The sequence below is a fragment of the Culex pipiens genome, chromosome 2 (assembly GCF_016801865.2).
Source record: "Culex pipiens pallens isolate TS chromosome 2, TS_CPP_V2, whole genome shotgun sequence".
NCBI classification, from domain to species: Eukaryota; Metazoa; Arthropoda; class Insecta; order Diptera; family Culicidae; genus Culex; species Culex pipiens.
Window position 1 is genome coordinate 223,583,374 of NC_068938.1, and position 17,264 is coordinate 223,600,637.

The 17,264-nt window shown below is 40.3% G+C and overlaps 1 protein-coding gene across 1 annotated transcript in view; it reads left to right on the forward strand.

Moving 5' to 3' along the window:
* The first annotated feature begins 2,653 nt into the window (after positions 1 to 2,653).
* Positions 2,654 to 17,264, forward strand: part of LOC120428250 (zinc finger protein 423 homolog) — a 110,877-nt gene continuing 96,266 nt past the window's right edge. Inside the window, exons 1-2 of the mRNA XM_039593238.2 lie at positions 2,654 to 2,907; positions 12,438 to 12,653. Coding sequence (XP_039449172.1) covers positions 2,868 to 2,907; positions 12,438 to 12,653 — 256 coding nt within the window. The 5' untranslated portion in view covers positions 2,654 to 2,867. The remainder of the gene's footprint in view (positions 2,908 to 12,437; positions 12,654 to 17,264) is intronic.

Consider the following 17,264-nt stretch of genomic DNA (forward strand, 5'->3'; position numbering starts at 1 on the left):
AACTTCAACAAACCCTTGATGTTTAGGGGTGTTTAGGGGTCGAAAAACTGACAAATCCATTCGAAAGCTGAGACGATTTCACATAAAGGACCAATAAATCTAAGGTGTATGTTCCTCCTACTTTTTTAATCTAATTTTAATTCTGCGAGCACAGCGCTCCGTTCGCATTTCGGGCACCCAAAATGTTGCAATTTGCTTGCCCCATTTTAAGGTTTTGTCAAAAAATATAGGTGCTCACTTTTTAAATGATAGTTTATTGTCCAAGGATCAAAATGCACTTTCGATAATTGACCAATATTTATGTTTTTGGGTTCTTCCAGGCAATTTAATGTCGAAAAATTGTTTTTTTTTGTAAAATGCTCACTTACAATTGGGTGGACTTTTTTTTCAGTAGAACTAATGAAGAAAATGTAATGTAGAAAACGTAATTTCGATACTCCAGTGCCAAGATATTTTAGTTTTAGTAAGAAAAAAAAGTGCCAATTTTACAAATTTCTCGGAATCAACAAGCACGGCCTATTATTTACATGCGGCATGTGTTTTGGAGGCCAGAGTATGGTTTCTTATAGTTATTTTGGTCGCTGAATTCGGATCTGGAATCAAATTTCAGATTAACAGTTAAATTTGGAGCCACGCCCAAAAGTTATTTGCGGTAATATGCTGTAATTTTAATCGCTAGTGAATTCGGTCATATTTCATCTTTCGCTCACCTTTAATTGATATTTTACTCATGGATTTTTTTTATAGAGATTGTTTTTTTCAACTTCTGATTGTTTTAAGAGGCCTCGTGGCGCGGTGGTTAGCGGCTTCGGCTGCCGATCCCTAAGTGGCTATGGGGAATACACGCAAATAATATTTGAGCATGACTAAAATATCACGGTTCACTGTTAATCTGAAATTTGATTCCAGATCCGAATTCAGCGACCAAAAAAAACTATAAGAAACCATACTCTGGCCTCTAAAACACATGCCGCATGTAAATAATAGGCCGTGCTTGTTGATTCCGAGAAATTTGTAAAATTGGCACTTTTTTTTCTCACTAAAACTAAAATATCTTGGCACTGGAGTATCGAAATTTCGTTTTCTTTTAGAGAAAAATGTTCGTAGTGAGATTTCCTACATTTTTTTCATTAGTTCTACTGAAAAAAAAGTCCACCCAATTGTAAGTAAGCATTTTCAAAAAAAACATTTTTTCGACATTAAATTGCCTGGAAGAACCCAAAAACATAAATATTGGTCAATTATCGAAAGTGCATTTTGATCCTTGGACAATAAACTATCATTTAAAAAGTGAGCACCTATATTTTTTGACAAAACCTTAAAATGGGGCAAGCAAATTGCAACATTTTGGGTGCCCGAAATGCGAACGGAGCGCTGTGCTCGCAGAATTAAAATTAGATTAAAAAAGATAGGAGGAACATACACCTTAGATTTATTGGTCCTTTATGTGAAATCGTCTCAGCTTTCGAATGGATTTGTCAGTTTTTCGACCCCTAAACACCCCTAAACATCAAGGGTTTGTTGAAGTTTTGCAAAGTTATTTGCAATTTTGTAGGCACGCCTAAGTCAAAAAATTACCAATTGAAAAAAATGTTTTAGCTTCGTGGCGCCGAGATGAGGAAAAATTCAACCAACCAAACATGGTTTCTTTCATAACTTGATGGGGGCTATTGGAAAAGTACATTGCATTTGATTTTTGAGCACCTTGTGTAAATAGTGGTCCACTTTCAGCGAGAATTACTCATTTTAATATTTAATAGGCAATCAACTGTTCATAATTGACTAAAATAGAGTCGCAGAACTCGAATTTGATGTTTAAAACCAGAAACAGAAAAATAACGACAAACTATTTTTTTTTGTTCTTGATTCGATTATCCGACTTTCCATACAAACCTTCGGATAATTGAAACTTCGGATAATCTAGTCTGAACTGTAACTCTGTTCAGACTCTTTTCAGTAATTTAAATCGTCTGTATCGTCTGTTCAGTAATTTAAAAAAATAAAAATAAAACAGAATTGAAAAAAATCATTTTTTACTGTGTACACTCTAAAGCATACGCATAATTGCAGAGTCTAAAATATTTTTTTAATTTTGCAGATTAATCTACTATAAGGTGTCACTTTCTGCCCTCTCGCTATGCCTCTACTGGAAAATCATATTTTTCAAAGTGACGATCTCTTTGAAATAATGTCAGTATTCGATGTTGTAGAAAAGTCTTTTTCACTCTAAAAATAATTTCTTGATTTCTTTTCTTGACTATGTATACGATAACCCCTTATGAAATTAAATTAAAAAAAAATCCTTCCCTCAACACGCACTAATTCAAACTTCATCAAAACATCACCGAACCCAGCACGATGACCGCATGGTGTTCCGTGGTCTCACCCTCCCTCAGCATGTGTCCCCGAGACTCTCTCGGTAGTCGCTATGTTTTGGTTCCGAATTCCTCTTTGCGCGCGCCCTTCCTGCGGAGAGAGAGAGAGAGAGCAAAAACGCGCGCGCCATGCTGGTGAGAAAAAAAGGATTCGCTCCGACGACGACGCTCTTTCTCCGCCTGCTGAGACGGAAGCGTCGCGACGTCGAGAGTTTGCCAGCCTGCCTGCTTGTGCTTGTTGCCTGCATTCCGGCGTGGAAAACCGACCAGTGAAGGTGTTTTTTGTGCGGACGAGTTGGTTTCGTTGGTTGGGTTGTGGAGTGTTGTGCGTGTTGCCTACTTTTTCGTTGGCGGTTGGTGTTTTGCACGTGGGACGTGATTATTGTGGGGCTACTTTGATTGGAGTTGAAGTTGGTGTGAAGATTAGTTGTTCAAGTTTGTGAAGTGAACGATTTTTAGATATTCGGTGAAGTGGAATACCAGTGGGACACGATGTCACGCAGGAAGCAGGCCAAACCGCGTGCGTTTAAACGTAAGTTTTGGGAATATTTTTTAAAGTGAAGTTTATTTTTTTCTAAACCTTGCACTGCACGGGAAAAACGTTGCGAACTGCGGCCAGTGTGGAGTTATTTTGTTCGCCCTGCTTCCTTCAAGTCCCACGGGATTCACTTGTTCGTTCGTCCGCACAGGTCCCCATCGGGGCTCGAGTTTCCTTGCCCGAATCCCATTTCCAATTCAGTCCCGGACATCCACGCCGCACCCGTGTGGCACAATCTTCCCTCTCGACGTCGACGTCGTCGGTCGGTCGGTTTGGACGGACGGTCTCTGCTGTATACACTTTTATAATAACCATTTTCACACTGCTGGAACGAAATGGGAAATTCTTTGGGGACCGGCGATTCCCGCGAGACGTTCATATTACTGTAACGTCAATATGAAAATGAATGTATTATTATAACGTACATACTACACAGCTCCGGCAGCGAGAAAGAGAGACAGAGAGAGGGGCTAATGTCGAGGGAGCCCTAGCTCAGAGCGAGAAAGAGCGCAGGAACAGCAGGACGACGACGACGACGACCAGAAGAGCCGGGAGATGAAATTGGTGAAATATACCAGCAGCACCGCCACCACCAACGGAACGGAATATACCGGGATTGGGACGGTAACAGGTCGTGTGAGAGAGCGAACCGAGCGAGGCTGCTGTACTGGGAATACACATTTTCACAAAATCGAGAAACAGACCGTACACCACTATAGCAGAAGAGGGCCCTGAGCTGCTCTGCTGGGGCTGCTTGCTATCAACTGAGGGGGTGGCTTTTCCCGACTCTTTCGGGCGCAGATGAACAGTCGGGGGAAAAAAGTAGAATGGAAAACTTGACTATATGGCACTGAAGTGCCTCAACAGAGCGATGCTTGCTGGCTGGCTGGCAGTGGCGTACACAAACAGAGCAACGGAAACAGAGACACTCACTCACACAGCGGCACCACACTGCTACAAACACACTGCCAGACACAGAAGTTCATGTCTCCCGTGGGAATTCGTCCTGTGCGCTTCTCGCTCTGTGGCAGCACCACAACGTCGGAATATCCTGGTCGACCTCGCTGCTGCGGCGGCGGCGACTTTCTGCCATCACCACGTGCACCCCCAAACAGTTCGACCACGTGCCTTACAAATAATCGCGCCCAAAACATGCAAAAATCACTTCCTCAAAAGCTCTCAAAAACAGTACTTTCGGGGTCACCACTGTAACCAGACTACAACCCTGGTTCAAGTCTGCAGATGCGGAAAAGCCGTTCGAATATCTCCTGTTGACGTGCGCGCGGTCTTGTCGATACGAACCACCGGGGTTCGGTGGTGCACAGACAGCCAGACAGGACATGTGGATGCACTCCGGTGGGGGTTAACCCTACTAATGTAGGGTGGTGGGAGGGATGTCTTAACCTTCGCGTAGCCGCGGTTTTGCATGTTTGGGTTTTGCATCTTGTTACAAAAGTGTGCATTAAAAACAGACCTCCCCTTCACCCTCGTGGACAATCATCCAAAAATTGTATGAAACGTGGACAATCGTTATAAATTCCCCCTCTTGCTCCCCTTAAAGTTTCCACGAGGTTGGATTTTTCAAAAAAATTGTCACCCCAAAATCGACAAAATATTTATTTTTCAAAAAACTTCAAAATTTTAATGGAAATTAAGTGCAATTAGCTGAATTCAATTTAAGATGCATTTCTCTGCGTATAGAATCATTTTTAGCATGTTTGGGTTTATTCTAAAAATAATTTGAATTTCAGTGATTTTTCGATGTACAATATACATAACTGCAAAGTTTTTTTTTGAGGCATTTTTTTTTCTTCATCAAATCTTACATGTTTAGGAAACTAATAATTTGGCTTGTAATTTAAATTTTCATTATTTTTTGTTACCTTCAAATGTCAATATCGCGGATTTAGACTTTTTTTCCCTTTTTATACCTCTTCCCTCCCCTTCGACTTTGGTCAGAGTCAATAGTTATAACCTTAAAAAAATGCAAAAAATCACCTTAATAAAATCGGTTTTAGTTCCAATAAAATTTAGAGAGAGGCAAACATGTTTGTAAATAAAGATAGTACACGGATATTTAATGCCTAATCCACACATTTCACAGAATCAACAGGGGAGGATGGATGCGTGGACATGGGGGAATGGGAATGTGGTTGAACCTGAATGTAAAATTTAAAAACTTTAATTGGCTCATTATTTCGCTTGAAAACAATAAAAATTGGCTCAAATTTCATAATCAAAAACAGATTTAGAAGGCAGCGAAATTATGAGAAATTATAATCTGTATCTAAAGCATTGCCTGTATTAGTCTGTATATTTTTGATTTTAGGACCTTTATGGTATTTTCATATTTTTTTTTTGCATCTTAGGGATGGTCTGCTGGTTGGTATCTCTCTCTTATAATGTAGAATGCATTTCTATCTGTTTTGAACTTTCAAAACTGTAGCGTATATTTGCAGACGTTTATATTGGGACAAAACGAAGAAAGGTTTGTTTAACAAAAAAGCTATTTTTTCAATTCGCTTGCAATACTCCTCATGTCGACACACGAACGAGTCCATATTGTTCGAAAGCGCAAATCAGGTCATCATTGGGGCCCTGTATTACCATATAAATTTTGTCAGTATTGTATCACCGCCATCTTGAAAATTTTAAACTTCAGAGCTCGAAAGTAAAAAAGATAGTCATTTGTTTCCAAGGCCTTCGGATAATTATTATAATCGGTTCTCGACTGAATTGTGATAGTTATTATATAAATTTACAGGCAATCATTTAGTCGATTATAACAGATTTAATTTAATCAAAGAAAAATACAATCTCAAAAATTGGAAAATATTTTTATTTTCATAATTTTGATATGCATCTGAAATTAATTGAAGAATTCGAATAATCGAGTTCAATACATCCAACAAATGTTGCAACGCCTCTATCACTGTAATTTCAAACTTTTGGCTTGGGATTTTTTTTTATTTTGTCCTCGCATCTACATCAACTAAAAGACATTATTTATTAAAATTTAAAGAACATTTAAAACTGGGATAAAATTGAATTTCTGATTAAAAATTCGATTTCTAAAGGAAAACTACAAATCTTACATAAAAAACCGAACCTACATTCAACCACTCTTGCTTAATCTTAATCGCTCATAGATTATCGTCTTCTTGGTCCTCTTTATACCAAAAGATCCAGTGGAATCCTTCACACCCGAGTAGCAGTGTGCATGCCCGACGTTGGCCGTGAATAAGTAATGGGCGCGAAAAGTCCTGCTGCTGTTGCACTTTATCCTTTCCATTGCCATCGCCATCCGTTGTCGTTCGTTCGTTCGCTTTTCGTTCGTCCGACTTGGCTTGGCTTGGCTGTTTGGAAGGACAAAAAAATCTACTTTGGCTGTGAGACCTTATTGACCACACACAGCCAATTGGCCACTTAATTACCGTAATCTGTTCGGTTTTGGTTCGTCGCTGCTGTAAAGAATGATTTACTGGGATTGAGTTGGGGGTTATAGCGGGGCGATTTTGGGGGGTTAAGAATTTTATTTATTAGCTTTGAAATTTAAATTACACTTAAAGCCAATCACTGTACAGAACAATGTCTTTTAAAACTTGAAATTTACGTTGCATCTGGAGTGTTCGTGCCACATCAGGTTACTCATGGTACGATAGATTTTTCCATAGTTCATAATAGCACCATTTTGCAACGGTAAGTAGTGTGGTGCCATCGGGTGCCACATTTGCCAGCGTGCTCGAGATGGGTGGCGAAAGTAATCAGCTCAGAGTGGCAACTTTTATGCTTTTCCACTCAACGGTAGACAAAAAAAAAAAAAAAACTTCTCCCCGAAGCCCCGCCAGGAAGTGGCTCTAGGATTGATTGACACCAAGCGAAATGCCATTAAGTTCCGTCGTCCTTAACCATAGTCACGGTCCTCGACGGTTCCCCAAAAGCCGAACCGTAATGCCTGTCGGTCGGTGTATAAGATGACCTATATTTCAGATATTCATTTTATGTTTACTCCCAAAGCACGATGTTGCTTTTTTTTGTTCGAGTGTGGCTGGTGCCCACGTGGAATGGCGCGCCAGTGATGACCCAAGTTATCATCTGTGAAGCGAGTGTTCCGGGCCCTTTCCCGGAAAGACCGGACCAGTTATGGCACACGTACAACACTCCGAGGGCAGGCCAGTTTCACGGAACATTAGCCTTCCAACTCAGCCAGGCAGTCAGCGCAGAGCGGTATCGTCCCAACCAGATTCCATATATCCATTAATTTTTACAATTTTAAAAGGGTCCCCGGTGACCGTTTGATTTGTTTTCCCGCGCTCTCGATTCATTTATTACATTTTTATTATGACTTGATCCAGCGCCCCACTCTGTGCACACTTTTGGGCGCGGTACTCCGTGTGTTTGTATGTGGCCAATCGCCGGATGGACGACACACGGATGGCTTTTTTTGCGGGGGGATTCCACCGTGGACATGCGGAGATTGCAGCCAAAGTGCCCTGAGACACGGCTCTGGGCTGCAGCGAAATGTAGTGAATAAAATACGCGAGATATTGGGGATTTTTTTCTTCCTTTGACAGAGGGTTACCATGTTGTGTGAGTGGGGTTTTTTTTTTGCTTTTGAGGGTGGATTATCCTTTCGTTGGTTGACCTGCTGCGGGTTTTAATCCTGCAACGGCTAATTGAGCCCCTTTTTATTCTGCGGGGAAATTGCGCTAATTATGCATGATAATAAAACGTGGAACTTATCAGTTGGTAAATTTACTCTTGCACCAAACATTTCTCTGTCTCAATTATGCCCAGCTGATATTGTCTAATAGCATAGCCTCTTTAAAGTTTCCTAAAAAAATCAGGAAGCAAAAACTAAGATTTGTTCAAACTAGATTGTCTTATCAAACAACTTTAACTTATAAAATATTTTTTAACCAATACAAAATTTGACTTGAAAAATATTTATCAAGCTTTTCAGAAAAATACTAAGATTGAAAAATATATTTTATTTAAATGTAACTTGGTACAAATTCATTAAAAGTTTCTCAAAGTTAAAATTTTTAGTAAACATATGTTTATCAAAAATCTTTTTTTTTTATTTGTGATGAAAGCATTCATTTTGAAATGTAATTTTGATGTAAATTTATCAACCTCGTCAAAATTGGTCAAAGTTATTCCACAGCTATTTGCTTTTGGTTAAAATTTGGCTATTTGGTTAAAAATTAAAATAACACTGAAGTACAAACATTTGGTATTCTAGCTTGGAAAATATTCAAAGATTTTACAAATTTCAATAAATAAAAATAAATCTGCTTTGCCATACTAATACCATCAACTGAAATCATATTTATGTAAAATAAATGACACGGTCATAATAAGTCAACATATTCCCATGGTTTCAGGAGACTAAAAGCACATACATACTAAAATGTGGTATCTAAATTTTGACGGTACAGTGCCATCCCGTTTTTGGCAACACGAGTTTTCAAACAATTCAGCTTCAATTTTTAAATTGTTAATTATCTGTGAAACTTTGGAATGTTTTAAAATGAAGTTAATCTCATTCATCAGTCATTTTTGACGATAAAAAATATGTATTTGAAATTTTACGATATAATACAAACAATAGTTATACCAAATTTGCCTTGTTATTTTCCCCTGCTCGGATAACAGTACCAAATAAGTAAATTTTTATCAATATTTTTTTCCGATCTGATTTATTAAAAGAAATTGAAATAGAATTTGCAATGGCCTTATCTGCCCATGTTCGCATAAATGTCCCATATGCAAAAACAGCAAGCTAAGTAAAACGCAAGGCAAGTTTGCCCACACATAAGCCTAGATGTTAAATTTTCGCGAAAAAAATGGATTTTCGCCTGATTTCTAGAAAAAAAGTATTGGATATTTCTGAAAGATTTTGATCCTAACTGCATCAAAAACTCAAAAGTGTACTTATGGGACATTTATGCGAACAGGGACATAATTTATGCATTTTTGCTTTTCTCACCTTACTGAGAAAAGGCTATAAAATCGCTCGGAAAATGAACTTTTTAATTAGACCTCCAAGACCTACCTTCATTTGTACATATCGACTCAGAATCACCAGATGAGCAAATGTCTGTGTGTTTGGCTGTATGTAGACATGTGTACCGAATCAATGTCACTGGAATATCTCTTCACTGACCGAGCCGATTTTGACCGTATTGGCCTCATTCGATTTGTCTTGGGGTCCCATAAGTCCCTACTGAAATTTATAAGATATAGTAAAGCACATCAAAAGTTATGCTTAAAAAACAGCTGCATATAAATTTCACAATTTGCAAAAAAGGGTGGATTTTGCATGAAAACCTGCAATATTATATATTTTTAGAAAGGTTCTGAAATGACCTTTCTTGTGAATTAAGAATTTTTAAGATCTAATTTACCTATCTAAAATTACAAGCAGTTAAAAAAATGGTCTGAATTTACATAACCTCAATCTATTTCCCCACAGTAGAGGGATGCCATTTTCCTCAAAAGCGGTGTCTGTATAATCTTGATAGAAAGTCTGTAGGTAGTCTGTTTTTTTTACTCATCACTTATTTTTATTAGGTGCTGCGATCACGTTAGGAGCGATTCATAAACCATGTGGTCATTTTAGGGGGGGTTGGAATCACTCTATAAATGAGAGGAAGGCAGCAATCACCTAAAGGTGGATTAAGTAACGTTTAGTTAAGTAAAGGCTTTTTAATATTTTTCTAAATTTCCAGTAAAAAGTTATACTAAGAGTAATTCTCGCTGAAAGTGGACCACTATTTACACAAGGTGCTCAAAAATCAAAAGCAATATACTTTTCCAATAGCCCCCACCAAGTTATGAAAGAAACCATGTTTGGTTGGGTAAATTTGTCCTCACCTCGGCGCCACGTAGCTAAAACATTTTTTCAAATTGGTAATTTTGTGCCTTAGGCGCGTCTACAAAATTGCTAATAACTTTGCAAAACTTCAACGAACCCTTGATGTTTAGGGGTGTTTTGGAAAGGAAATGAGCAGAGCTTTCGAATGCACTTGTCAGAAAAATACCGTTCCATACATTTTTTAGCCACAACACACCAATGTATTTTTAAAAGTCATTTTTGAAGGCCGGCGCCCCGCTTTATCGAAAAACTGACAAATCCATTCGAAAGCTGAGACGATTTCACATAAAAGACCAATATATCTAAGGTGTATATTCCTCCTATCTTTTTTAATCCAATTTTGAATCTGCGAGCGCAGCGCTCCGTTCGCTTTTCAGGCACCCAAAATGTTGCAATTTGCTTACCCCATTTTAAGGTTTTGTCAAAAAATATAGGTGCTCACTTTTTAAACGATAGTTTATTGTCCAAGGATCAAAATGCACTTTCGATAATTGACCAATATTTTTGATTTTGGGTTCTTCCAGGTAATTTAATGTCGAAAACATGTTTTTTTTTTTACTTTTTTTGTTGTAAAATGCTCACTTACAATTGGGTGGACATTTTTTCAGTAAAACGAATGAATGTAGCATGTAGGAAATTTCACCACGAACATTTTTCTCTAAAAGAAATCGTAATTTTGATACTCCAGTGCCAAGATATTTTAATTTTAGTGAGAAAAATAGTGCAAACTTTACAAATTTCTCAGAATTAACAAGCACGGCCTATTATTTACATGCGGCATATATTTTGGAGGCCAGAGTATGGTTTTTATAGTTATTTTGGTCGCTGAATTCGGATCTGGATTCAAATTTCAGATAAACAGTGAACAGTGATATTTTAGCCACGCTCAAATGTTATTTGCGTGTAGTGAAAATGGTTGGGAGCGATTTTCCTATTCCTTGCAAAGTTATGGAAATCATCGTTAATCAATCATTAATCAACTTAGACGTAAACAATCGTACCACAAAATCATATTTTTTTTTCCTAAAAAATCAAAAGTTTTCATTTATTTTTAAATTAACATTGAAACCAGCCAAATTACAAAACGAGGTTTTCTGACATTCTCAAAACAATCAGAAGTTAAACAAAACATTCTGCATAAAAAATTCCGTGAGTAAAATATCAATTAAAGGCGAGCGAAAGATGAAATATGTCCGAATTCACTAGCGAATAAAATTACAGCCTATTTCCACAAAAACTTTTGGGCGTGGCTCCAAATTTAACTGTTTATCTGTAATTTGATTCCAGATCCGAATTCAGCGACCAAAATAACTATAAAAACCATACTCTGGCCTCCAAAATATATGCCGCATGTAAATAATAGGCCGTGCTTGTTAATTCTGAGAAATTTGTAAAGTTTGCACTATTTTTCTCACTAAAATTAAAATATCTTGGCACTGGAGTATCAAAATTACGATTTCTTTTAGAGAAAAATGTTCGTGGTGAAATTTCCTACATGCTACATTCATTCGTTTTACTGAAAAAATGTCCACCCAATTGTAAGTGAGCATTTTACAACAAAAAAGTAAAAAAAAACAAGTTTTCGACATTAAATTACCTGGAAGAACCCAAAATCATAAATATTGGTCAATTATCGAAAGTGCATTTTGATCCTTGGACAATAAACTATCGTTTAAAAAGTGAGCACCTATATTTTTTGACAAAACCTTAAAATGGGGCAAGCAAATTGCAACATTTTGGGTGCCCGAAATGCGAACGGAGCGCTGCGCTCGCAGATTCAAAATTGGATTAAAAAAGATAGGAGGAATATACACCTTAGATATATTGGTCCTTTATGTGAAATCGTCTCAGCTTTCGAATGGATTTGTCAGTTTTTCGATAAAGCGGGGCGCCGGCCTTCAAAAATGACTTTTAAAAATACATTGGTGTGTTGTGGCTAAAAAATGTATGGAACGGTATTTTTCTGACAAGTGCATTCGAAAGCTCTGCTCATTTCCTTTCCAAAACACCCCTAAACATCAAGGGTTCGTTGAAGTTTTGCAAAGTTATTAGCAATTTTGTAGACGCGCCTGAGGCACAAAATTACCACTTTGAAAAAATGTTTTAGCTTCGTGGCGCCGAGGTGAGGACAAATTTACCCAACCAAACATGGTTTCTTTCATAACTTGGTGGGGGCTATTGGAAAAGTATATTGCTTTTGATTTTTGAGCACCTTGTGTAAATAGTGGTCCACTTTCAGCGAGAATTACTCATATATTGTTTTATATTTTGGCCTAATGATTTTATCAATTTTAAACCATATTTCAGAAGCTGTAAAACATCGTTCAAATAATTTCAAAAGTCGTCTGTAACCATTTCAAAAAAATCATTTGGGTTTACTCCCGGTGCCAACGTTGTCCCGAAGAATCAACTGAGATTAGAGGACCAGACATGACCCTGCCCTGTCGTCGCAGCAGCAGCTCGCTGTCCGGCCAGCCAAGTGTGTAATAATGTTAATGTGCTGGTTAAATTTTCCCGACAGGTGCCAACTTTTGCGCGCGCACTTGACTTGACTCACCCACGTGCTCGTTTCGTTTCGTTGCTGATAAGTGGGTTTATAATTGTTTTCTCACCTGTTCTTATCTCCGTCCCGTTTTAATTCCAGATGATGACGACGATGACGGACTGGTGGAAAATCGTGGCGAAGCCGGAGGACTGTTGGCCGTCAACGATAACAGCGAAAAGGAAAATGATATGCCAGACAATGACACCGACGCCGACGACGACGACGACGAAGAGGGTGAGGGGGAAGATGGGGAAGAGGAAGCTGACGAGGACGGGGCCGAAATGCTCGAGGATGGTGATGAGCCGGAAAATGGAGGTGAGTCACAACACTTTTCACAGTACGGAAGTGGTTTTAGGGTTAGTTTTTACACCGAAGAAGGTGGCTTTAAAAAATCGAAGCTCGTTTTGCGCGCCACTTTTCTCGCTTTCTTGCTCTCGGGCAGTTTTTTTTTAGCTGGAGAAGCCAATATTCTTCTGTGGCCACCAAGGAAGGCCAAAATGAGGGAAAAAGAAAGCGAAGAAAGCAGATCACGAGAGGAGCTTTCTGTGTGTTTTTCTGTGAAAGTCTCATTTTTACGTAGCGATGCTCGTGGGGATTCCCCCAGCAATACATTTCCGGTCGCTGGAGAATACCCGCGCAGTTTGTTTCCAGTTTCCTTCGCGTCCTGGTCCCGGTGTCAGCCAGTGCCGGCAGTGAGTGCTGAGCCCGGAGTTGAGCTCTTCGCGCGCGCTTTTGGGCCGGGACGGGAGTTTCAACAGTCAGACACGAGGAGAGCCAACCGTAATTCGCGTCGTTGTGTTTTGTAGTTGTGAGTGTGTGTGTGTTTTTGGCCTTGCTCAGACTGTACTGGGATTTGTGACCCGGAGTGAGTTTGATCTTTTCGTTAGTTTTGTGAAAAGAATCATGCGGTCCCATAAAAGCGCAAGGAAAATTATGGAGCCGCATGGTTAATATTTCGGTTACTAAATTGAGGTTTTGCAGCGCGTGTTTCAAATGTAGGTGGCGCCAAAATGAGGTTACTTGCCTAAAATCGTATTCCTTTCTGCTGGATTGAAGAACAAAATCGCTTATTTCTCATGGTTCCCTGCATCAATCTTAATGAAACTGGTTGCAAAAGACGAGAAAAATTTTTTGCTTTAGAATAATGAACATCAAATTTTGGGCGCGCAAAAATTTGTGACCTTTTTCTTTAAAAAACATGTTTTGGAACACGAAAAAATTAGTTTCCCCGTATATATCAATTAAATAAACAGTTATATAGTTGATAACAGATGTGTTAACGTATATTCAACAATTTTCATTGATTTTTGACAGACTTTCTTGCCAAATAGTCCAAATTACTATCTTTTTCTAAATTTACAGTTTTCTCATAGAAAAATCAAACAAATATTGGAAAGTTGTACACCAAATTGTTGGAAATAATTTTTCTCATCCGAATCCGGCATAAATTTTATAGAAATGTTGATTATGAAGGAAAAAAAAAGGAAAGGTGCAGTGGTAATCCTACAGGCATAACCATCATGACGAAGAACTTCGGACACAAAAGTAAATTAAATTTTTATAGTTTTTAATATTTGCGTTTCTTAGCCACAAAATCAATCATGAAATAGTTATTTCGTAAGATCTATTTATTTTTGCTCAAAGATGGTCTTATGGTATTTTGACGTTTGATAACGTTTAAAACTTTCAAAAGCTTCTTCAGCTAATCGTGATGGCAAAATTTTCGGGCCAGTTGATATGAAATCATTGCATGAATTCTCTGTTAAACTTTCGGCATTGAACAATTTTCAAGTAATATTTTGCAAACAATAAAATTTATTACAAAGAGTCATTCTGAACCATGTGTTAAAGACACAACACACAAACCCTAGAGTTTGATACCCATATTGCCCCAACTCTTATGGTTCCGCAAATGTCCCCTTATCGGAACATCCCCGGGGCCTCCGGCCACTCCAGGTAGTGGCCACTGCTGCCAAAATGTCAAATTTCATGTCCAGTATCAAAATCCCTAAAGTTTGATACCCATATTGCCCAAACTCTTATGGTTCCGCAAATGTCCCCTTATCGGAACATCCCCGGGGCCTCCGGCCACTCCAGGTAGTGGCCACTACTGCCAAAATGTCAAATTTCATGTCCAGTATCAAAATCCCTAAAGTTTGATACCCATATTGCCCCAACTCTTATGGTTCGGCAAATGTCCCCCCATCAGAACATCCCCGGGGCCTCCGGCCACTCCAGGTAGTGGCCACTGCTGCCAAAATGTCAAATTTCATGTCCAGTATCAAAATCCCTAAAGTTTGATACCCATATTGCCCCAACTCTTATGGTTCGGCAAATGTCCCCTTATCGGAACATCCCCGGGGCCTCCGGCCACTCCAGGTAGTGGCCACTGCTGCCAAAATGTCAAATTTCATGTCCAGTATCAAAATCCCTAAAGTTTGATACCCATATTGCCCCAACTCTTATGGTTCCGCAAATGTCCCCTTATCGGAACATCCCCGGGGCCTCCGGCCACTCCAGGTTGTGGCCACTACTGCCAAAATGTCAAATTTCATGTCCAGTATCAAAATCCCTAAAGTTTGATACCCATATTGCCCCAACTCTTATGGTTCGGCTAATGTCCCCCCATCAGAACATCCCCGGGGCCTCCGGCCACTCCAGGTAGTGGCCACTGCTGCCAAAATGTCAAATTTCATGTCCAGTATCAAAATCCCTAAAGTTTGATACCCATATTGCCCCAACTCTTATGGTTCGGCAAATGTCCCCTTATCGGAACATCCCCGGGGCCTCCGGCCACTCCAGGTAGTGGCCACTGCTGCCAAAATGTCAAATTTCATGTCCAGTATCAAAATCCCTAAAGTTTGATACCCATATTGCCCCAACTCTTATGGTTCGGCAAATGTCCCCTTATCGGAACATCCCCGGGGCCTCCGGCCACTCCAGGTTGTGGCCACTACTGCCAAAATGTCAAATTTCATGTCCAGTATCAAAATCCCTAAAGTTTGATACCCATATTGCCCCAACTCTTATGGTTCGGCTAATGTCCCCTTATCGGAACATCCCCGGGGCCTCCGGCCACTCCAGGTAGTGGCCACTGCTGCCAAAATGTCAAATTTCATGTCCAGTATCAAAATCCCTAAAGTTTGATACCCATATTGCCCCAACTCTTATGGTTCGGCAAATGTCCCCTTATCGGAACATCCCCGGGGCCTCCGGCCACTCCAGGTTGTGGCCACTGCTGCCAAAATGTCAAATTTCATGTCCAGTATCAAAATCCCTAAAGTTTGATACCCATATTGCCCCAACTCTTATGGTTCCGCAAATGTCCCCTTATCGGAACATCCCCGGGGCCTCCGGCCACTCCAGGTAGTGGCCACTGCTGCCAAAATGTCAAATTTCATGTCCAGTATCAAAATCCCTAAAGTTTGATACCCATATTGCCCCAACTCTTATGGTTCGGCAAATGTCCCCCCATCGGAACATCCCCGGGGCCTCCGGCCACTCCAGGTAGTGGCCACTGCTGCCAAAATGTCAAATTTTATGTCCAGTATCAAAATCCCTAAAGTTTGATACCCATATTGCCCCAACTCTTATGTTTCGGCAAATGTCCCCCCATCGGAATATCCCCGGGGCCTCCGGCCACTCCAGGTAGTGGCCACTGCTGCCAAAATGTCAAATTTCATGTCCAGTATCAAAATCCCTAAAGTTTGATACCCATATTGCCCCAACTCTTATGGTTCGGCAAATGTCCCCTTATCGGAACATCCCCGGGGCCTCCGGCCACTCCAGGTAGTGGCCACTGCTGCCAAAATGTCAAATTTCATGTCCAGTATCAAAATCCCTAAAGTTTGATACCCATATTGCCCCAACTCTTATGGTTCCGCAAATGTCCCCTTATCGGAACATCCCCGGGGCCTCCGGCCACTCCAGGTTGTGGCCACTACTGCCAAAATGTCAAATGTCATGTCCAGTATCAAAATCCCTAAAGTTTGATACCCATATTGCCCCAACTCTTATGGTTCGGCAAATGTCCCCCCATCGGAACATCCCCGGGGCCTCCGGCCACTCCAGGTAGTGGCCACTGCTGCCAAAATGTCAAATTTCATGTCCAGTATCAAAATCCCTAAAGTTTGATACCCATATTGCCCCAACTCTTATGGTTCGGCAAATGTCCCCCCATCGGAACATCCCCGGGGCCTCCGGCCACTCCAGGTAGTGGCCACTGCTGCCAAAATGTCAAATTTCATGTCCAGTATCAAAATCCCTAAAGTTTGATACCCATATTGCCCCAACTCTTATGGTTCGGCAAATGTCCCCCCATCGGAACATCCCCGGGGCCTCCGGCCACTCCAGGTAGTGGCCACTGCTGCCAAAATGTCAAATTTCATGTCCAGTATCAAAATCCCTAAAGTTTGATACCCATATTGCCCCAACTCTTATGGTTCGGCAAATGTCCCCCCATCGGAACATCCCCGGGGCCTCCGGCCACTCCAGGTAGTGGCCACTGCTGCCAAAATGTCAAATTTCATGTCCAGTATCAAAATCCCTAAAGTTTGATACCCATATTGCCCCAACTCTTATGGTTCGGCAAATGTCCCCTTATCGGAACATCCCCGGGGCCTCCGGCCACTCCAGGTAGTGGCCACTGCTGCCAAAATGTCAAATTTCATGTCCAGTATCAAAATCCCTAAAGTTTGATACCCATATTGCCCCAACTCTTATGGTTCGGCAAATGTCCCCTTATCGGAACATCCCCGGGGCCTCCGGCCACTCCAGGTAGTGGCCACTGCTGCCAAAATGTCAAATTTCATGTCCAGTATCAAAATCCCTAAAGTTTGATACCCATATTGCCCCAACTCTTATGGTTCCGCAAATGTCCCCTTATCGGAACATCCCCGGGGCCTCCGGCCACTCCAGGTTGTGGCC